Source organism: Haliotis rufescens, unplaced genomic scaffold (genome assembly GCF_023055435.1).
Source record: "Haliotis rufescens isolate VD_foot unplaced genomic scaffold, xgHalRufe1.0.p SCAF_4, whole genome shotgun sequence".
Lineage (NCBI taxonomy): Eukaryota > Metazoa > Mollusca > Gastropoda > Lepetellida > Haliotidae > Haliotis > Haliotis rufescens.
This window is the reverse complement of record NW_025964112.1, coordinates 42,094,279-42,118,934: the sequence shown is the minus strand read 5'-3', so window position 1 is coordinate 42,118,934 and position 24,656 is coordinate 42,094,279. Positions and strand designations below refer to the sequence as shown.

Genomic DNA, 24,656 nt, shown 5'->3' with positions numbered 1-24,656 from the left:
TCTGGATTAACGCATTCATTTAGCACATTACAATTTTATTATAATTCAAATAAGAAAGGAATTGAAGTATTTTTTCTTGGTAAAGTTTTTGGGTCGTCAATTTATACTAAATTAAAATTATGTTTAAAAAACGCCACAACAGTAAATCGGTTTAAGTCTCTGTTTATATAATAAGGGACCTAGAATTTGATCGACTGTATTCGTTGCCTGTCTATTCCTGAGACATGTATGCCTGTAAACTAGTTCTCTGTACTAATATCATCATTTACTAAACATGCACTAAGATCATACATATGGAATATATTCATTAAATACTAACAATCCCAGTTACGTCAAATCAGCCTGGTAGTTGTCCACTTTGAGAACACATATTCAATTTTTTCACAGGTGAGTGTTAATTAGCTCTAGGCAATTGTTACCTTCGCATGACCCCTTATTGTCCGACGTCGACCAACCAACAATGGCGTCACGACAACGTAGCATGCTTATAACAACAATCTGCCAAAACAGTAGTCACTAATCTAACAACACTTCAGTATAAGACGCTCTATATTTAACCTAGTTATAATCTATTATTTTCTCTTACATTACGACATTTATGGAACAAAACGAAATTATGTAATTATTTGTCTTTGGGTTCAATTACACAATCTCTTTGGTAACCGTTTACGTTAACATTGTTGGTTGGTGAACATCACTATCTGAAGAAAAAGTGCAACAGATGTGAAATGTTTAATTTAATTTAAAAAGTAAGTTTTCCATAATTTTGAATTGTTATATCATTACTCACAATATCGGTATTCTCAAGACATTATGTAAAATTTATATTGGATTATCAAATGAGGTTTTATTGACCATTTTTTAATAACGTGAGCGAAACACGGGTACTCTCCCTTACTCCATATATGCGTTTGCCTGAGATCTATGCTAAGTTTGGGGTATCTTTCGATATATAGCGGGTAATCGTGATCTTATGAATATGATTGTTTGTTCTTCAAACGTATGAAATAAAAAAGAATGCATTTGGTCTGTATTATGTAAACAGATATAAGGTCACTCTACAGCAAAACAAGTAGTCCAAATAAAGGCAACCAAACCCTTTCCATAATCATAAGAGTCAATTTTAAGATTTCGACTACCTGTATATTATGAGCATGTGTTTAAGAATCTATATCAAATGGCCATGATGCCAGTGGTTCGCGAAAAGAATGGATAATACTTGTCTGTATTTGATATACTTATCGATATACTTATAAAGTTATCCAGAACTTGAAGCGACAAAGGTAAACACCTTACCTATCTCTATCCTTCATGGCAATACTCGATTGGATGGAAATAGCAAAATCTTGGATGAAAAGTGGTTTGTTTGCTAAACCACAGTCATTACTATTATTTAATGCACCTCATGCAAACAATGTATATTTCATACAGCACCCTGAACATTGACAAAATACGTGACCTCATCAATGACAAAGCTGTTAGAATGTTAAGTATTTTAAAAGAGATTTAATTGTGCATAAATGCATCGTTAGTATCTGTTGGTTACGTGATCCTGTGTTTCACAAAGTACAAGTTACTTTCCGCGAAAAGCACCGTGTAACTCTTTATAAATAAGTGATGAAAATCAAGGAAAACCTGTTTTATACCGGCCTATTTTGGGTGTGTCCATGCTTAGCGGGAATGCTCTCTAGAGTATGTTTTGTATCGTTCTGCCTTTTACTTTTCACTATGCCAACCGAATCGAGGACACAGTATCGTTCACCCCAGATAATTGCACGTTTGAATATGAGAACATACCTTGATATGTAAAAATGTTGATGTGGAAGAGGAGTGAAAGAATCACATCTGTGTCTGCACATGAACAGGAATCTCATTCGACAACGATTCACAAGGATGCTGGCATCTAAAGATCTCTAATCATATATATATATATACACTCACATACCATTTAATTCAATCTCAACACCAACAATTACCATGGCTATGAGTAATAGTAAATTTGATATGTTTTTAAAAGTTGAGCGAAATTATGCTGTTTGGGACTCTGTTGTCTGATTACCCCACCCATGTTGTTATCATTTATCTAATTTCATTATTATGTATTGTAAATTGTTTGCCCGATGAACAAAGTAGAACTATTATAAGACATGAGCACGGCGGTTTGGGATTTTGACTACAGATTCGATTTTTTGTGAAATAAAATTGGCGACTATACGAAATAATGCAATATATTCCATGATACTTTCCCTCTATGCATCGTTGTAGTTGATGTAGTAACATTGAAGTAGTGTTGAATCGCGATATGCGATGGCAGCCCAGTTCAAGCCATGTTTATATGGTTGGTAAATACGTTCAGTGTTTGTACAATGAGGAAAGGGAACCAACTTAGGTTGTATTTATTTGTTTAGTGTGTCAGGACTCCAGTCTGCCACTGTGTATGATAACAATATGATCTATAGCTAGGAATTGTGCAATAACGACACGCCTAGTGTGTGACCTTGGCACACAGAGTACATAGCAGTCTATAGTTGAAGGCTCAACGTGCTTTGGGGGGGAGGGGGGGGGGGGGGGGGGGGGGGGGCGAGATATCTGCACCAGTGTATGGGATGGGTAATCCAAGTGTCACCAAACCCTTGCTCCATTTCATTCTCTATCTTACCATCTGTAATCAAAGATAAAATTCAAAACATATACCCCATCGAAATATGAAATAAAGGACACGACAATACTCATATGATTTGCAAGCCAGATCCAGGTGTTTTATTTAAATTTGTGTGTCACTTTGTTTTCATTTTAACCTTTAGTTGGTGGATGTATGTATGATGACATTTTTGTCTTTCTTTCTGTCTTTGAGTCCATACTTTGAGGCCCATAATAAGATAAAGTTATTTACAAAAGCTTTTAGAGGGGATCGACGAGCTACTCCACCAGCTTAACACATTACTGATTTTTCTTAATTGTGAGGGTGGGCTAAAGTGGTGGGATGGTTAGCGTGTTCTTTTAAAACACAGAGCACCTGGGTCTGTTCTTAAACATGGGCTTAATGTGTTTTGGTGACAATAGGATCAACGTGAATCTGATTAGGTAACGAAATATTAACCGTCAAGCCACACAAAAAGAGTCCCGATTATCCGACGAAACAGATTCCATTGGACCTAAAAGGCAAATAGTGTCAGTGACGAAACCAGGTGTTCGTTAAAAAGGCATGTCCTGTCCTACCGGTATCACCCGCCACTCACACAAATCAAATGATGTGTTTTGATGCAAGTTTGTCCAGGCTGTACAATCTTGGATTACACAATTGACATATTTTCCAGTTTGACCCTTTACTTCAATCTTATATCTATTCATATGGTTAGATAGTATTCCACTAATGACCAACAGATTTGGTTAATGTGAAAAGGAAAGCCGCTTATGTAGGGAAGAAGGCGAAACTTGAACACCCGCTTGACTTCCACAGAATACATATGACCTGATAAGCCACATCTTGTCGTTACCATTTGAATAACATCGCCTCACAAAGTTGATCGACCTTAGTCTACCCTTTCATCATTGACAACTTCTTACATTTATTGACTGGTCAAGAGACCCAGTATTATCACATATGCCCAATTGTAATATCATGGGGAAATATTCTATTGAGAGTACCATGCGAGTCAATATGTACTCAGCGACACTCACGATATAAGCAAATATATTCTCACGCCATGCTTAGTGACACATGGTTTAACGCACTCCTACATAGCCTACATTGTGTGACACTTTGCTGGCTTATGTTGGACGTGTACAACAAGCTTCTGTTATGAATGACAACCCCGTGCTGCAATGTTTGATATCTACTGAAGCGAAGAGACTCATAACTCGACAGAAATTTAGCTTGACGGGAGTTAATCCTGGGGGATCGAGATATGTCATATCATGGTCACAGGGAGCACAGTTTTTTTATATTGCTTTTGATTGCTGGATATTGCGTGATGACTATATATTGCATTTGTTCCGTACCTCATTTACTGACACGGAGGCCAGATATCAGCATTGGGAATAGTATATGAAAAGTATCTGACCACAGCATGAATATGTGTATGTATGTTACACATATGGGATTAACCCTCATACCTCATGTTGTTTTTAAGTAAATGCATTTTTGGCCACAAACTTCAGATCTGAAGGTGGTTAAAGAAACATAAATCCAATTTCAAAATTATATTTTAGTTTTCTTGAAAATGTAACGTAGGAAGGAAAATAGTGGGGACGGAGTTTTTAAGATATTTTTTCAACAGGTTTTAATTATTTGTATTGATAGCCCACAGTAAATGAAGTTTTTTTAAAACATTTCACTTGCATCTTCAAGTCGCTGGAATAAAAAGAACACACACTGCTTTTTATTTATTTATGTCGGTGGATTCGTAAACCAAGTTTACAAACAGTCCGACCTTTAGATTATTAAATTTCAGCAGTATCCTTGGTTTTTACTGAACTATTTCCCGGACTTGCACGGTTGTAGAATTATTATTTTTCAGTTGGGCAACTATATATACTCGGAGAGTGCATTGTCTTTACATCACAGAGTGTCAGCTTAATGTGGGAGTAAAGCCCGAAGTGGCGTATGTCCCAGACGCTTACCACTTTGGCGAATCACATGAGCACGGATATGATGCTGGAAAACCAAGCATAATAACTTGAGCCAGGTGTCCTAGGTAGCTTAAGAGCCGAATCCCTGTACATTGAATTGCGGAGCCTAAGACGACTGTGCTTCCCACTATATAGTCTTCCCTCATCATGGAATTTTGCTGTTTATATACGTCAATGAAACCATGACAATATATCGCCAATAACTTGATACACCCTTATGCAATATTGCATTACTCGTAATCTGTATAGGTATGTACAATTTATCTTATATAAGGACTTTTTTCAAATAGCCAACGAGACAAATGTCCTGATTAATCCCAACAATGAAAGTGGGCGAAAAGACGCAATCGACCAACGCTTGTCTGGGAACACGTGTGCCTATGAAATGTCACCGAACCAGTTTCTGAAAAAATGTTCTGGGTCAAGATCCGAGACAATGGCAGAAAGGGTATGGTCCATCGATCTCCCTCGCACCCTAGCCCGTCCCTCTAACACGGTCGGGTGGGTGAGGACAATCGAAGTCAGACTCAACTTACCCGTGTCAACAGTTTCATGAAATGAGCATTGGGTAAAATTGGACAAACTGGGTGTCCCGCGTCTCAAAATGCATTATACAAAAGGACATTATTTATCATGTGGTTATCAGATCTTTTGAATATAGATTTGATACAGCGTCATTTTAATTCCGTTGTATACGTGCGTGTTTCTTTTAACAGTTATTCAGTTATAAATGTACAGGTGGTAATTGATTTCGTGCGTACTTTCGTTTCAACTCAGTATTCGTAAATACATTTTTACAAAAAACAAAACAAAAACAAACTTACTGTAGAACTAACAAATAAAAATATAATCACTTGAAATCCTACAGCATAAACCCTATAGTACCCGGTTAGACGTTCCCCAAACATATGGCATACCTTGTTTTTGCGTACAGTACTAAAAACAGATTTCATAAACTTAACACCACAATCAGCAATATTCCAGCAATATGAAGGCCACCACCAAATATTTGAGTCTGTGAAAAAAGTAAGTGATTGATATTATGAGCAACGATCAACGCCGTCGTGTACGATGAGACGCAGGCAGCCTAGTCGCCGAGCCTGACCACCCGATCCATTTGGTCGCCACGCACGACCAGCATAGGTTGCTTATCCCAACGAATGATCAATACTAGTTATGAAACTAAACTTCGGATAAAACGATTTGATTCGAGTAATTCGAGTACATTAAAAAATGTTTAATATTAAACTCCGTGGTTGTATTTGCGAGCGAAACACACGTTAAACAAGTTCCCTTAACGACATCATGCTACATAGAATTCGTCATTTCAACGTCTCGATGGAAAGAGAATTATAAACGCTTCGTTGCTATCAATGAATAACATTAAGAAGTACTTCACAAACCTCCTCGGTTGACTGTTCAAGATTGTGATATTTATCTACAACGATGAACAATTAAGAAAGGCATGATCATCAAATCAAAATTACTACCATAAACATGATTTGTTTGCTGGGTGTTAAAGTCAGTTTCAAAATAAGGTATGATGTTTTTGAAGTGATGTTTAAGTCAGTTTCAAGTTTAAGTATGACTTTTAGATTTTTTGTAGCGATATCAGTATGAGGTATTGTAATTAAACCTTCATTTTTCATAACGAATCAACTTGTCTAGAATTATCCCGAGATTATAGAGATAATCTGAGAATAATTAGTATATAGCTTATGGCTTCTACCATGTCTGGTGGGGTAGCCTAGTGGTAAAGGCGTCCACTCGTCATGCCGTAGGCCTGGGCCCGATTCCCACACGGGTATAATGTGTGAAGCCAATTTCTTGTTGTCTAACGTCGTGATATTGCTTGAATATTGCCCCCCCCCCCCCCCCCCCCCAAAAAAAAAAAAGAAGAAGAAGAAAAAACAAAGCAAAAAAAAGCAACAACATCAAACAAACAAAATCCGGCATAAAACCATACTAACTCACTCTATCACTTCAGTGCAAATATACGTTTATCGCGAGTGATCTATCGTTCCCAGCATACATATCATTTCGAAACTCATTCGGATCGCCTCAATCCCATTATGTCATCTCGGTGCCGGTAGGAATCCATATTAAAATATTGGATGACTTGACTAGTTCGGCTTCAACCGTTGCCGTAACGTAAAACTGAAAGTTCACTTTGCTTTCGATTTGCCAATCATACAAACATGTTGTTTCTATGAACCTAATTGTAAGTCGGGATCAGGCGGTAAACGGATCTGGCGGCCAGAGCTATTATGTCATATCGCTTATCCTGTCCTGACCAGAGTAGCTGAATAAATCGATCGAACCCGAGAGTACGAAGCAAGTTCTATTGAACCCAAAGTCGAAACATGAAACATTTCCCATATTTTGTACAATAATTTAAGAAAAGTAAGAAATAAAAGGGACTAACCCCTTTCCATATTCGATAGAAATCTCAGCTAAAAGCAGAGTCTATTGTACGATTCCGAAATAGTGATGATGCGAGGTGTTCGCGAAAAGGTAAGACATATACTCACCGTCACTACCCATATGTTTCGAAATCCAGTTCAAAGTGTGTGCTTTAGTTACTGTTTTATCACTGAACAAGGGAGATAGTTCTATGGATATACAACTTCCTTATTACAATGATTGCGACGTTTCTGTGCTGATGCGAACGGCGTTATCATGCAAGTGCTGTAAAAGAAGTTACCTGCCGTCTTCGTGGCAATTACAGCCATCATCAACAATCACTTGCTTGATAACGCTGTTCGCATCAGCACAGAAACGTCGCAATCATTGTAATAAGGAAGTTGTATATCCATAGAACTCTCTCCCTTGTTCAGCATACTAACTTCTAAATGCCACTTGGGTGGTCGGGTAGCCTAGTGGTAAAAGCGTTCGCTCGTCACGCCGAAGACCCGGGTTCGATTCCCGACATGGGTACAATGTGTGAAGCCCATTTCTGGTGTCCCCCGCCGTGATATTGCTGGAATATTGCTAAAAGCGGCGTAAAACCACATTCATTCATTCACTCACTCCCTCACTCACTCACCAAATGCCACTTAAAGAAGTTATGCTTTATCATCGTCCTGTAACGACTATATAGATTATCTAAAGCATCTAAAAATAAAACGTCAACGTGGAAAACAAGTATCGATTATCAGACGAAACAGATTCCACTGGCAAAGAGACAAAATAGCTGTGACAAGACAATGTTACAATCATAAACTAAAATGTCTCTCATTTTGTCTCAGAGCTGCATGCGGCCCATTTACCCACTCTTCAAATAAAGCCACAGGTAGCCGAACGTCCACTGTGAACTACAGCCTGGGTTATATTAGTTTTAACTTGGTTTTCAGACCACAATGAGAGCAATCCAATTACTATTGTGAACTATTCATGCAAAATAACCATTTGCCATTAGTCACTTGTTACATTGCAAGGTTTCACTGTAGAGACCAGAAGGTCACCAGTTATAATGGCCAGTCCTTACAAGACCGACCCCTGCTTTGTGCAACATCCAACGGATGCTGTCCAGCAGACAAACACACCACCCTCCACCCCTCTCCCTGAACCAGGGTTAAGTTACCCTGGTCATAGCTCAATAGAGGAGTGGGCGGTGGTCAATGGTCTGGTCCAGTGGAACCATTGTAACGCTAGACGCCAGGCATGTGGACATTGGCTTAATGCGACTTCTAAGAAAACGAGAGGCCCTATACTATGCTTAATTTGAGTTCTTTACAAGCTGGTGTGTATCCCAGTGTGAAAATAAATCTCTTGGCTAGAATTACCACTGGGTAGTGATATTTCGACCTTTCGAGTAATTTAGCGTACAATATCAAATTTGTAAATGTTTCATAGCCACTTCTGGATGACTAGATCCTTATGTCGTTTCGATGTCGCTTACAGCATATTCCGAGTGGTAAAAGTGTGGATTGGTTGATCAGATCACAAGACGTCACGAACTGTTTCGTTTGGCGGAAAGCACTTCAACATTATTATGTTAAAGCAGTATTTGGTCAGTTAGAGGTTGATCAAAGTGAAACATATGACACTTTAGGGATAATTCATCGTTTTTATTTGTACTGTTTCAGGGAAACTTCGAGTCTCTTCATTATTCACTTGACGAAGGGAAAAGAAGTAACCTCGAAACGTTACAAACCAAAATGAAGTTGTTATCAATAAAGTTCCATGTCGTCATGTTCTTCCAACTTCTAAATGACCATGAAAGACATCATAATCTCAGCCATTTTCAGACCGTTTTCTCTTTTTGGCGTTCCTTTAGCGTCAAATATGATCTGCAGTGCCATGCTTCTATGTTAGGTAGTGGCCAGTGTAATATATCTGTATTATATGTTCGTATTTCGCATCATAAAGCAAGGATGCGCAATTAACCTCATCCTTCCGCACATCTTGGGAGATTGCGTTCGTAGTATTCAAAACTTAAAGCTTCTGTCTTAAAGAACTATATCCCTAATCCTAAAAATGTTCCATTCGTGTGAAATGTTATTATAAAAACCGACTGACAGTCGATGGTAGTTTCAAGCATGAGAACAAGTCGTGTGAACTGTTCAGTCTTCTGTGGGACTTGGAAGATCTTCATTTGTTTGTAGTCACGATTCTTCCCGAGGTCGATGTCTGGTCAAGAATAATACATACCTACACATACATTAGACCCTACCCACGTGACACTAGCCTTGACCCCATACCCAACCAAAGTGCCCAAACCCCAGACGACACCCAAGGCAACAATGAAAGAAGAATGACAAGTTATTTGCAATAGGAGCTTGCCAAACAATTGGCTTTTTTCTGGTCCAAAACTGGACTTGCAAGGTGCTGACCAGTCCCGGTTTTCATGCTTGGTTGCTTGCTCATGTCTTGAATAGAAGGCATGATTCAAACAAGGCCAATTAGCACGTATTGACATTGAGCGAAGCTAGGTATTAACGCGGTACGAACATTACAATGGGGGATTAATTCCGGGGATTATGGTGAGGTGCTACTAGGACTCTCACGCTTGCTTTAATGTCAGCGATGGGAGTTTATATATTTACATATCAATGACATAAATGACCACACCTGTACACGGGTAGATCTGGATATCAACTGTGCGTTTGTTTTTGGACTTGTATCACTAAATCATATGATATCCATATTCAACAATGCTTGATATCAACTGTGCGTTTGTTTTGGGACTTGCATCAGTAAATCATATGATATCAATATTTAACAACGATAAAGAAGCAAGTAATGTTGTTCACGATCAACAATAATTTCTAACGAGTTTTCAAGTATCTTAAAGCTGAACGTATATTGAAAAGTAGGAATAGATTTGTAAACATAATATGCCTTAATGGCTAGTTTTATCGTTTGAATAAATCAGTTTTGCCTATTCAAGATAAAAAAACTCTTTCTTTACTCCCTTGGTATATACCAGGGGTCTCTGATGTCTTCAAGCAATTTGAGAACAATATCATATGACAAAAAACATCCTAGACCTTTTGTCAAAGTGGCTGAGGAAAGTAAAGTGGTTTGCTGATAACTCCGGTTAAGTTTGTTAATTGATAAAAAGTAAACATATAAAGTTTTCTCACATCAATATATGATACCAGTAAAACAATAAATAGTGTCAGAATTTCTATAAAAACGTTAGGTGTTCGAGAATTATTCATAGAATTCCTTCGTGTATTAATATATGTGTGTGTGTGTGTGTGATATTAATTAATAAATAAATAACATTAGATATAAAAACTCACTTGTCATCTTCTCTGTTTGGATTTGTAACCAATTCAGGTAGATGGTATAATTCCTCGGAGAGTGGCGTCCGGCGCCAGTAAATCGTGGTAGTGTTCTGGTTTGCCGGACCTGGGACTTAGATTAAAACCTTCCTCGGAATGGGGAGAGGGGATATCGGAAGTAGAGACACGTGACTGCTCAGGTAATTTGGTCTTTGCGGATAATTACTGACCTGTGATTGGTGCAAGTGAAAATGTGCTTGCACGGTTCAGTTGTCGTGGTTAAAGCCTTGACACGGCTAAGCAAAGGCGTACCTCATTAATGCAGAGCTTTGAGAGGAGATCTGTGTGGTAATAAGGGGTTGATAGACACTCACGCCTCCCTTTGAGCTCTACACATATACATGTTTATTTTCGAGACGTACAGGTTCATCAAATGCGGTGTCATTTGTATTACATATTTCAGCTTTCATTTAACCTTACAACAATTTGTAAATTATATGAAAAAGGTAAAGTTTGTATACAAATATCAAACTGAATAGGCGAGAAGAATGTCTTAAAAATAATCTACTCTGTTTTTTATCAAGCATGACATATATGACTAGTAAATACTGGGCATGTATTACTAGTGTGTTTTAGTGTGTTTATGCGAAAGGTTATCTTTTGTTATGTGAATACACATATTTAGTGCGACTTTACGTGACTGTGATGTTTTGGTGATTTGGAATTATTTTGTTGGTCAATGGATTACTTTTCATATTTACTCCCTTTGATGTTTGATCATTTCACCAACTACATTTGACACATTATGTGGGGAAATAAAAGTCGTCCAGAATGCTTTAGAATCTACACAATTATATTATCCAAAATTGGACCCGTTTAATGGCACTTTTGCAGTGAACAGAGAGCTAGTGAGAGCTACAAGTGGATTGGAGCATGTGTTTTTAACACTCACTTGAATTCACTGATGTCTTTGGCACTCTTGATGTCGATAGGAATGTTGCTCCAAAGTGTTGAACCGGTCTTCGTAAAACATCAGTCGTCAAATGACTTAGTGCTGGTTTTAGGTACAACCAGGAGTTGATTGTTACCAGACCTAAATAATCTTACTGGTTGATGGCGCTGTATCAGTGTGGACCAATACCATGAAGTGCCTTGTACAGCGCATTATTATTACCATCATCATCATCTTTATTATTATTATTATTATTATTATTTATCATCATCAGATGAAAATAAAAAAATGCAAAAAAGAGGGTCTGGGTGATCCTGGCACAGTCCGGCTGGTTAGGCTCATCATCAGCTCAGGGCCCATCCCCCTCTACACGCAGCCCAGACAGCGAATGGGACTTCTCCCAGGAAGCGCTGCCTGGTCAAACCCACCCAGAACTTTTCGGAGAATGTGAGGACTCCCCAACACTTCAGCCTTCTGCTTTACACAGATTGTCAGAGGGGCTGTATTCCTGGTAGCAGACTCGGGTACTCTCCCAATGTTAGTCAACAGATTGGCACCGAGAACAATTGGGAGTCGGGCAACTTGGTAGTTGGGATGCAAACGTGACATTTCGAAAGCGAGGTCCGCATATTTGCCATGTTTTTCTTGTCAATCACATTAGTGTCAAAATTGTGGAATGCCTTGTTTTCATCATGAGTCTTGACATGCTTCACAAGAGGATCACCAGACAAGGAAATGTGTGCAAAAGTGCACAAAACAATTCTATCATGATGAGCCCCAACTTTGATCAAACCACGTCCTCCAATAATGATTGGTAAATAAAGCGATTGAGGGAAGAGCAAGGGTGGTGGGATCTATTGTCTGACATGATTCTTCTTCTTCTTCTTCTTCTTCTTCTTCCAGCGTTTTTAAACTCGGATGTCAGTGTCGCATGAGTACATGTTAAAATGAACATACTTTCCAGGTCGGGTAACCACTCTTGGAGCCTCGTTTTGAACACCCTAATTCTTTGCGATGTTGGTTTTGGGCAACCTTATTAGAACAGCATTACAGTAGTCCAGACGAGATATCACCAATGCCAGAAAGCGAGATGCAGCCACACATCTGTCATAAATTGATAAATGAATTGATGTATTTCCTGACAAGCTCAATATTTCTGATTGAAACATGCCAGTTTACAGGCGTCACTGATGTGATAGTTTTTCACATTCATACCACATTTATGTAAGGTGGTAACAATTGGCATTTCAAATAACCGAGCTGCTAGTACTTAATATACATGCACAATCTTCAGCATACTGAAACTTGAAATTTACGCAAACAAATAGATCATGGTTACTCACTCACTCACTCTCTCACTCACTCACTCACTCGATTTCAAGGGAGGGTGGGGGTCGATCTGATTCTTTTTTATCCTGCGGCCTTGATAACATTCCATCTGCGGTTTCACAGATTGTTACCACACAGCTTTCAGTCCGCTCACGTGACAAACATGGAACCGTGGTGCAATAAAACCTATCCCTAAACCATCTAAAGACAGTGACCCTCGGGACCATCTCAGCTACCGACATATAACGATATATAAAGCTGTCAATACCATCTAAAATATTTGCTGATATTATTAACCAGCGTCTTTGTAAATACCTTGAATTAAATAACTTCATTGTAGATGAGCAAAACGGCTTTCGAAAGGATAGATCCTTTCTCGACCATGTCTGTACTATTTACAGTATTACAGTATTATACAGAAATTATTTTTTATTTTAAAAAGGCGTTCGACTCTGTGAACAGGGATCTCTTATGGTTTAAACTTGCTGAGTGTGGTATAACTGGTAATATACTACAAACAATTAAGTCTTTTATCATGTTAATGTGTTGTGTTATGTGCATGTCAATCATTATCAGACTAATGTTTTCCCTGTTGATTCTGGTGTAAAACAAGGTTGCGCATTATCGCCTACTCTATTCATTATTTACATTTTTTACCAAAGTTCTATTTTTACAGTTACTGTACATTTTATAATTATGTTAAAAGTATCGAAAATACACGTTTTAGTGTATAGTGTTTCCTATGTTGGCCTTGCATAAAAATATAAACATAGTTTTTATGATGTATATAACTCATGTATATTTATGAGAGACACTTTCATTCATTCATTCATTCATTCATTCATTCATTCATTCATTCATTCATTCAAAGCTGACGAGTGACGCCCAACGAAAGCCATAGAACGTTTTCCCATATTTACATGCAGGTTGGTGGGAATATTTTAAATAGTAGGTGTTCCCCATTAATCTAACGACACGCCGGGGGATAACTAAAATACTGTTCAAAGCATCGTTACGCTCACCCAGTCACTGACCTTAACGCGGTTTGAAGTAAACGTTTCCTATACACTATATAAATAACGAAAATATCTCAAAATGGCTCATAATTCCATACATTCTTTAGTACCAATGCTTTCTACTGTTTCCAACTGTGTGGTGTAAATGTTTTGACAACGACCTCAAGCTACCCCACAGTTTGATCCTGCCAAGCTCACCGAAAGTCCCTTGACCACCAATCTCTATTACCACAAACGGTCAACATATTAAATACCTATCGAGGGATAAATGCAATGTATTTGATACAAAGAACCAATCATTACACTTCTCATTGATGTTTACCTTGACACTGGACGGTTATTTGTATGGTGTACACAATCCCGAAAATACACATTTTGTGATTGACTGCACAAAGTTGTATTCACGTAATCACATAAGTTATTTTTCACGGATCCCGTCTGCTGCCTGAGTGTGTGATTTTATGTTGTTTTACGCAACAGTTCGCAATATTTCAGTTATATCGCGGCGGACAGTAAATTCAAACGACAACAGGCCTAAAGGGCAACATGGTGATGAAAATTATATGAATGGTACAGACTCGACCAATGATTTGTCTGGTACAGATTCGACTAATGATATGTTAGGTATATCAGATGAAATATGCGGAGTACAAAGTTGATTATGGAGCATTTGGTCACATCACTCAGAGCGCTGCTCAGGGGATCTACCCTGTGTGACCAGGTACGGGTGTACTGCCAGGTACTGTGACCTTTCTGTTTGAGACTTTCTGAGCACAGCTGCAGCTGAGTGCAGGCGAACTGAGCTGTATGCAAACAGAGTGAAGGCAAATGTGCTGTAGGCGAACTGAGTTAAAGGCAAACTGAGAAGACACCGCCAGAAACATAGTTTTGGCATCACTCTGCCGTAACATGGTGCCGTGACGTAGTTTAGCACAGCACTTCCGTAACATGGTGCCGTGATGTAGTTTAACATCACACTGCCGTAACATGGTGCCGTGATGTAGTTTAACATCACACTGCCGTAACATGGTGCCGTGATGTAGTTTAACATCACACTGCCGTAACATGGTGCCGTGATGTAGTTTAGCATCACACTGCCGTAACATGGTGCCATGGTGTAGTTTAACATCACACTGTCGTAACATGGTGCCGTGACGTAGTTTAGCACAGCACTTCCGTAACATGGTGCCGTGATGTAGTTTAACATCACACTGCCGTAAAATGGTTCCGTGATGTAGTTTAACATCACACTGCCGTAACATGGTGCCGTGATGTAGTTTAACATCACACTGCCGTAACATGGTGCCGTGATGTAGTTTAACATCACACTGCCGTAACATGGTGCCGTGATGTAGTTTAACATCACACTGTCGTAACATGGTGCCGTGATGTAGTTTAACATCACACTGCCGTAACATGGTGCCATGGTGTAGTTTAACATCACACTGTCGTAACATGGTGCCGTGACGTAGTTTAGCACAGCACTTCCGTAACATGGTGCCGTGATGTAGTTTAACATCACACTGCCGTAACATGGTGCCGTGATGTAGTTTAACATCACACTGCCGTAACATGGTGCCGTGATGTAGTTTAACATCACACTGCCGTAACATGGTGCCGTGATGTAGTTTAACATCACACTGCCGTAACATGGTGCCATGGTGTAGTTTAACATCACACTGTCGTAACATGGTGCCGTGACGTAGTTTAGCACAGCACTTCCGTAACATGGTGCCGTGATGTAGTTTAACATCACACTGCCGTAACATGGTGCCGTGATGTAGTTTAACATCACACTGCCGTAACATGGTGCCGTGATGTAGTTTAACATCACACTGCCGTAACATGGTGCCGTGATGTAGTTTAACATCACACTGCCGTAACATGTTGCCGTGATGTAGTTTAACATCACACTGTCGTAACATGGTGCCGTGACGTAGTTTAGCATCACACTGCCGTAACATGGTGCCATGGTGTAGTTTAACATCACACTGCCGTAACATGGTGCCGTGATGTAGTTTAACATCACACTGTCGTAACATGGTGCCGTGACGTAGTTTAACATCACACTGCCGTAACATGGTGCCATGGTGTAGTTTAACATCACACTGCCGTTACATGGTGCCGTGACGTAGTTTAACATCACACTGCCGTAACATGGTGCCATGGTGTAGTTTAACATCACACTGTCGTAACATGGTGCCGTGACGTAGTTTAGCACAGAACTTCCGTAACATGGTGCCGTGATGTAGTTTAACATCACACTGCCGTAAAATGGTGCCGTGGTGTAGTTTAACATCACACTGCCGTAACATGGTGCCGTGATTTAGTTTAACATCACACTGCCGTAACATGGTGCCGTGATGTAGTTTAGCATCACACTGCCGTAACATGGTGCCGTGACGTAGTTTAGCATCACACTGCCGTAACATGCTGCCATGGTATAGTTTAACATCACACTGCCGTAACATGGTGCCGTGATGTAGTTTAGCATCACACTTCCGTAACATGGTGCCGTGATGTAGTTTAACATCACACTGCCGTAACATGGTACCGTGATGTAGTTTAACATCACACTGTCGTAACATGGTGCCGTGATGTAGTTTAACATCACACTTCCGTAACATGGTGCCGTGACGTAGTTTAACATCACACTGCCGTAACATGGTACCGTGACGTAGTTTAGCATCACACTGCCGTAACATGCTGCCATGGTGTAGTTTAACATCACACTGCCGTAACATGGTGCCGTGATGTAGTTTAACATCACACTTCCGTAACATGGTGCCGTGATGTAGTTTAGCATCACACTGCCGTAACATGGTGCCGTGATGTATTTTAACATCACACTTCCGTAACATGGTGCCGTGACGTAGTTTAGCACAGCACTTCCGTAACATGGTGCCGTGATGTAGTTTAACATCACACTGCCGTAACATGTTGCCGTGATGTAGTTTAGCACCACACTGATGTAACATGGTGCCGTGGTGTAGTTTAGCACAGTTCTTCCGTAACATGGTGCCGTGATGTAGTTTAACATCACACTGATGTAACATGGTGCCGTGATGTAGTTTAACATCACACTGCCGTAACATGTTGCCGTGATGTAGTTTAGCATCACACTGCCGTAACATGGTACCGTGGTGTAGTTTAGCATCACACTGCCGTAACATGGTGACGTAGTTAAACATCACACTGCCGTAACATGGTGCCGTGATGTAGTTTAGCATCACACTGCCGTAACATGGTGACGTGGTGTAGTTTAGCATCACACTGCCGTAACATGGTGATGTAGTTTAACATCACACTGTCGTAACATGGTGCCGTGATGTAGTTTAGCATCACACTGCCGTAACATGTTGCCGTGATGTAGTTTAGCATCACACTGACGCAACATGGTGCCGTGATGTAGTTTAGCATCACACTGCCGTAACATGATGCCGTGGTGTAGTTTAGAATCACACTGCCGTAACATGGTGCCGTGGTGTAGTTTAGCATCACACTGCCGTAACATGGTGCCGTGATGTAGTTTAGCATCACACTGTCGTAACATGGTGCCACCGTGTCGTTTAACATCGGACATCATATCTTAGTACCCTAGTTTTGCATTGAACTTTCAGTGTAGCAACATATTTAGGTATCAGTCTGTCGACATCGAATCTTAGTATCGTAATTTGCCATCAGACTGTTGTGCAGCAACCAGTTTCGGTATCAGTTAATAAGAATTACATTTTACACAGACTGTAATAACAAGATATCCAGCCCTTTGATGTTGGATGTCGGGTTGTGAATTGCAAAAAGAAACATTACCATTCTATCACCTATCCGTGCTAATTAACCCCGGCCTCCCGTTTGCCCATTGTCCATTGCCCGTAACCAGTCAGTAATGGCTTCCAGTTGTCCGTCGCTATCAACCATCAGCGCTAATTTACTGAGTGAGTGTGGTTTTACGCCGCTTTTATCAATATTCCAGCAATATCAGCGGGGGACACCAGAACTGGGTTTCACACATTGTACCCATGTCGGGAATCGAACCCGGGTCTTCGGCGTGACGAGCGAACGCTTTAACCACTAGGCTACCCGATCGCCTCGCTAATTACTGACCTCCTCATTGGTAACATCTATGCGAAAGTTGGAGATAAGACATATAGGCAAGAAGGTCTCATTGTGGGTACCAACTGTGTTCCCATCCTTGCTGGTGTTTTCTTTATGTACATGAATCAGAATGTCTCAAAACAAGGAATCAGAACAAGGGAGTATGACCATGAAGTGGGGTGGTGCATGCTTGGTTTCGCGGACACTTGGTATCAACACTGATTTTCAATGGTCCATTCGTATGCTTTTCACAGCTATTTTTCCCTTTACGCCAAATGGAATCTTTGAGATGGATAATCAAGACAAGACTGGATGCTCTCTTCTCTTGACGTTTAATATTTAACTTAAGCTTCAGGTATGTCGATGCCTCATTGCGTTAAAAATTCCCAATTCCCGTCAACAGATTTATGTACCTGAACTTGAAAAACAGAATCATTCATTATAATTTTTTAGATATACGACTTTCGTATGGATTTGAAGTGAATTTATCCTTGATTTGATACCTATAGAATTTATTTGAACCTAATGCCTCCCGATTTTTAATTTCTTTCTACTATTACATTATTCACGTACTCAGGGTTAAGCGCGGATAACGAGTGCATTGGTTCAGTGTACTATTAGAAACATCGCCGATTAAAACTAATGGGTTTTCATCCATATAATTTACTCGTATTAAAGCATGTGACACATATGTTTATAAAACAAATGAAAAGGTATACGAAAGTTAAGTGAACCTTGAATGATCTATGTCCAATGACGTCACAACCATCCAAGTGGCAAGTTCTCTCTATTCCCAGATGTTACAACACTTCCAGAAATTCTAGGAAAATCAACTCCTCAGTGTGTAGGATCGGTGAAATGAGGTTTAACGTTGAATTAAGAATTACTATATTAGTTGTTTGATCAAATAATACCACAAATAAGGCCAGTATGTTAACTGAGGAAGAAATCTGCCAAAGACATAAATCCGTACTGTCAACTTGTCTCTAAGACCTGAAGACATGTCAAATCCTCTTTTGTACAGGATTCCAAAGCTCCATACAAATTCGTACAAAGAGAGGTATTGCCGGGTCCTGCAAATGTACGACCAAATGCTTGTCTCAAAGACTCATAATCCTCAAAACAATCAAGGAAGGACTTTCTTTATATTCACAGAAAGTACTTGAGACAAGTCGTGAGTGAGTATATTTTTACGCCGCTTTTAGCAATATTCCAGCCATATCACGGTGGGGGACTCCAGAAATGGGCTTCACACATTGTACCCATGTCGGGAATAGACCCACTAGGCTATCCGACCGCCCCTGAGACAAGCGGAATTAATACCATGTAGATTCTCAAAAAATCAAAGGATTTGCTTAACTTTTTGCAATATCAGAAAAGAACGAAGTTCCTTTCTGCCAAAACATTTTATTTTTCAACTTTGTACACCACTATCCCACATAACAAATTAAAGGAACATCTTCATTCCTTGATCCATGGGGCTTTTGTTACAAAACGTGGTGAACACAGATACAGATACCCATCTATATTCAGAGGTTCAGGACAATTTGTGAAAAATGAAAGCAAATGCCATCTGAAGTTTACCGAGAAAACAATCATTGAAATGCTGGACTTCCTCATTGATAATAGCTACGTAAAACTTGGGGGTAAGACATTCGGCAAGAAGTAGTCATCCCCATGGGCACCAATTGTGCTCCCCTTCTAGCTGATCTGTTTCTTTATGCATTTGAATCGGAATTTCTGTTCGGATTGGCCAAGCCAAAGTCTAACTTTAGCTTCAGGTATATCGATGATCTGATATCGTTCAATAGCAATCAAATAGCCAGTTCCCTTCCACTGATTTACCCACCTGAACTAGAAATAAAAGAGACCAGTGAGACCGCCTCATCTGTTTCATATTTAGATCTATGTATTCAGATTCAGAGTGACAAAACACTCTCCACAAGACTGTATGACAAGAGGGATGACTTCAACTTTCCAATAATCAACTTTCCCTTCATGTCGAGCAATAATATTCCAGCAGCTCCAGCCTTTGGTGTTTACATTTCACAACTTTTGAGATACAATCGAGCAGGCTCTTTCTACTAAGATTTTGAAGAGCCTCTCATACGATTTGTGCTCAGAAATTGTTTGATCAAGGTTACAATTTTCAAGGCCCCAGTAAAGCTTTCAAAAAGGTTTATGGTAGACATGTGGAGGACATTTCTAAATTTGACGCATCAGTGACAAAAATGATGTCCGACGCAATTCCCTATTTTGACTTGTACTTTCTTTTCAGGTGAACGATTGACTTGCCTTTGCATGTGATTGTGCCGGTGCCACTGATGGGTAAGTATCCGCTCACCGTTTCGCGAACACCTGGTATCATTACTATTTAATAGTGATTCATAAACACATGCTCATGATATAGTCGGAATTGTAAAATCGACTCTGCTTTATGGAGAAATTTCTATTGGTTATGGAAAGGGTTTTGTCGCTTTATGTAGTTCAATATTATTGCTCGTATATAGCGACGTACATGCACGTGTGTGAGTGTGAGTGAGCGTGCATCCGTGTGTGCGCGTGTGCGCGTGTGCGCGTGTGCGTGCTCTTGTATTCTAGTTCGGGCTTATGCCGCTTATATAGTGTTAGCTCACTGAGATACAATCCCGTGGTTTAACATGGATACCCTACCCAAACACAGTATGCTGTAAATTCCGAGCGGTTCAGTCCTTGTTTTATCCCTTTTATGACGAGCTCCAAGCAGGGTAAATGACCAACGTAACCACCTACAGAACGTCACTGGACATTCAAAACATGTTTTAAGACGCTATTCGGTTTCTTTTGAAGGTGATTTGGTTGCATAAATCAGAAGCATGTTATTGAGATTTGAAACATCTGACTGTACAGTCTGACTGGCCCATCCTCAAATAAATAAAACCGACAAAACTCTTGCCATGATCATAAAAAGTCTTTGCCATAACAGAGTCATTTTTACGATTCCGACTGTCATAAACATGTAGTTATGAAATGTTCGCGAAAAGGGTGAGCGTATCCTGTCCCACAGCTGGCACCCTCACAAACACACGTAAAGGCAAGTCAAAATGTCACCTGATAAGAACTAGAACATATGGTAAAAGTCAAAATAGAGAATTGCATCGAACATCATTATGTCACTGATGATAAAGATAAAAGAGATGAGACTGTTTTCCCGGTCTCTTGTATGTCTAGTTCGGGTGGGAATTGGCTTTTTGACAATCATTGAGCACATCAGATCATCGATATACCTGAAGCTTTAGGTACACTCCTTCGCCCAACTCCTTTCTTTAGATTTTGAAATTTGGATTCACACGCAATGACATTATGAAAAAAAAGAAGATTGTTAACCACAGGAATGTTATAGGATAGTTACGTGCGCAGTCAACCTGTTTAACAATGTCAAGTCGGTGTATCAGAGTACCTATATACCCAGGCCCCCGTGAGAATAGAAGTGATGCTCTAGTAAACCTGATGAATACGTCCAAACAAGGCCGTGCCAAGCTATTATCCGCATCTTGCCATCTTATCATCAGCTGCTGGTGTTATTCTTCAAGAACATTTCTCGCTCTGGAATACGTTCTATAAAATATTAAAGATGGTTTCTCATTGTAACAATAACATTTCAAATACCATATTCTAAATATAATATTCTGTTATGTTTGCGCATGTATTTCATTGATGCATCACCTGTGATCCGTTCACTTATGAATAATTGTGTGTAAGCAATATTTAAACTTGATTTTTGTAGTGGAGGGCTATCGTCCGCGTGGGTATGGCTTTGGCGGGGTATGAGGGTGGTAGTGGTATATTTTCGTGCACTGTTTTTATTACAACATTTATTACAATTATGAATTTGTTTGTATTTTTCTTCAACCAATGTTTTAAAAAATTTCAAACGCGCATATAAGCACACATGCACGTACGCAGTCAGACACACACACAAATACACACACATAAACGCACATACTAGTGAATTAGTTTCACCGTAGCTCTTACCAATATGTCTGTGATACTTAACGGTTGGCTTGTGTTACTATTGTTTGAAAATCAACGTGGTGACGTGCTGAATTGAGAACTATCTGCTTAACTAGAAAAAAACCCAATTACGTTTATCTGAAATGGAGGATGTCGGACTGAAGAGACTTGACTATGTCCAGAATTAAAACACCCAGACTGAGATAGAAGCATCCTACGGCGATCTAAAATTAAGATGTCGGCGTAAGTGCATACAAGATCCCCAGGACAGACTTGACAAGGCCCGTGCCCCGAGAGCCTGGCTTCGGAAGATCCCAATCTTCCTAGACATGCTGGAGTAGGTTTTCTGTTCGTCAAGACGATGACATCTCAAAGAAACCGCGCATAATTGAACGTGAGATCACTAATACCTTTTATATGTGTGATCCCAGATTGAGGCAAATATCCCCGGGGTGGGGAGCGCCTGTGTGTGGACGGGACGCGGTGTGACAGAGGGACGGGTAAGGACGTTCGACCTTGGGGGGGAGGCAGCGTGTGAACATCTTAATTGATACCTGGACAACGCTGTGTCAATAACACAATAAGCAGGGGTCACTAAGCTGGGTTTATCACGGTTCGCCGCACCATCAGACTTACCGACATTCTGGGAGTGTGATATGCTATTTAATGGTGGGTGGATAGTATGTAGGTGTGTATTGTTTGTTGGCTACGTGTATTGATGATAGCTAATCTATTGCAATACTGTCTCATTAGCTCACTTCAGCAAACGCTCACAACAACCTCACTCTTATTTGGTTTATTTATAGAATAAATATTGATTTTACTTCTTTATACATTCCCCAAATGTATAAATTATATGACCTTCTGTACCATAAATAACTTTGATTGCATTTTTGATTTCTCATGTCCCAAAACATGATGGTGGATTTGACTATCTTTGTGAAAATGTAATCATGTCAAAACGGTAATGCGACCCGTGAAGATCCGGGGTAAAATAGGTCTTCAGCAACCCATGCTTGTCGTGAGAGACGACTAACGGGATCGGGTGGTGAGGCACGCTGACATGCTTGATGCATGTCATCGTATCCAAATTGTGTGGATCGATGCTCACGATTTCAATCACTGGATTGTCTGGTCCAGACTCAATTATTTACAGACCGCCGTCATATAGCTGGAATATTGCTGAATGCTGCGTTAACACACACACAAACAAACACAACGGTAATGCAATATGCATGGTTGTAGGTTAATATTACCATCCTTGATAACAATATTGGAGTTTTGTCGGAATGAAATCAAAGTCATGCTGAAGTTACAGTGATAAAATAACACCCAACGGTCTTGTTAATCTCTCTTACATACCCCAGATCATATATATGTAAGAGATCATTATCACCCACCTCACAGCTCTAGCAGCCTATGCTCACCCCCATTTCAAATTTCGGGGTTTCCGTGATACTTGAGGGTTCCTTTATAGAACTGTTCCTGTTTATCTGTTTTCATTCGGGTGGAGCAAGGGTGGCCCAATCGTACCAGGCGCTGCAATTTGCTTGGCGGAGTTGCGGCCCTTGAGCACGCCGGCGACTTATGGGCGTAGGTTCGAATCTCAGTTCGTCCCGATAATGTTTCTAGGTTTCTAGGAATACTGTTTCGCCCCGTTAATGATGCCTCATATGTAAACACCGTGCTAGTGAGTTTCACGTACGACAAGGCCACTTATATTAACACAAAATGAGAGGGGTGGTTCAGTCGTGTGAGGCGACGCAATGATCAGTGCAGAGTTGCCTCCCTTATGCGTGTCAGAAACCTATGATTGTGGGATTGAATTCCGGTTCGCCCCGATCATGTTTCTTGGTTTGTCAGCCTTATACCCGTGCTCGTGGGTTTCACCAAAGTGGGAAAGAAATCAAAGACCTACATTACCAGAGACTTTCTTCCCACATCAGTAACATGCCGTTCACAACCTGCGCTAACGCAACCTCACCACTCACAAATTGACGCATCTTCCCGATGTAAGCGTATCCACTAGCCTGTATCAAAGACTAGTTACTACTGTGGAAACAAGACTTTGATAAAAGGGTTCCCTTGCCTCGGGAAGATGACAATGACGTATTATAAATATAACTGAAACGCAGCCCACAGTGCAGATAACCAACTCCCATAATGGAAGACCGCCTCTGTGGTCTAGTGGTAGAGCGTCCGCCCGGAGAGCGAAAGGTCCGGGGTCCGATCCCCGGCCGCGTCATACCGGCTACTGGTCGGCTCGGAGTCAGTATACTGTGTCCGAGTGGGGTATTTATGTTAAACTGCGGCATGGTATCTTAGTGAGCTAGCACTTTAAATCGGCTTTAGTCCGGACTAGTACAAGGCAGACAGCAAGAGAACACCAATGTACAATTCACAACATTCATATTACCACGATAGAGACAGAGACGACATTCATCAAACGCCTCCGTCATATCACGGCTCTCCTGTTGTGGCAGAAGAATTCATCACCACACGCAACACTGTGGGGTATTGCATGTATTGTCGCATACACAATACTGTATGGGTTATTTGAAGTATTCAAAATCCGGGAATAAGGGAGTTAATTATTTCACCACGTACAGGTACTTCTTCTGTTGGGGCGTTGCCCAATATTTCTCATTGAGATTGCTGGCATCAAATTACAATTATTAGACTTTGAATCAACAATATTTGCATCTGAATCATGTGTTACAAACAGTCGTAAAAAATTGTAAGATCTTTTTAGACCACAATGGCTATGGAAGACACCACTACAATGAGTAATCACCCACGCCGATATACCACACAGGGTTTCTACAGACATCCATCAACTTATCATATTTCTCACTCAGTCTAAAAGGATTCGGGGTCCACAGAATCCCCTGTTGGTCCCAAAACAAT

At 40.2% G+C, this 24,656-nt stretch overlaps 1 protein-coding gene across 1 annotated transcript in view; it reads right to left on the bottom strand.

Annotated features, from left to right (window-relative positions):
• The window catches only part of LOC124135955, a 44,665-nt gene extending 34,146 nt beyond the window's left edge, over positions 1–10,519 (bottom strand). Inside the window, exon 1 of the mRNA XM_046501672.2 lies at positions 10,383–10,519. Within this exon, the coding sequence (XP_046357628.2) occupies positions 10,383–10,389 (7 nt within the window). The 5' untranslated portion in view covers positions 10,390–10,519. The remainder of the gene's footprint in view (positions 1–10,382) is intronic.
• Between the last annotated feature and the right edge of the window lie 14,137 nt (positions 10,520–24,656).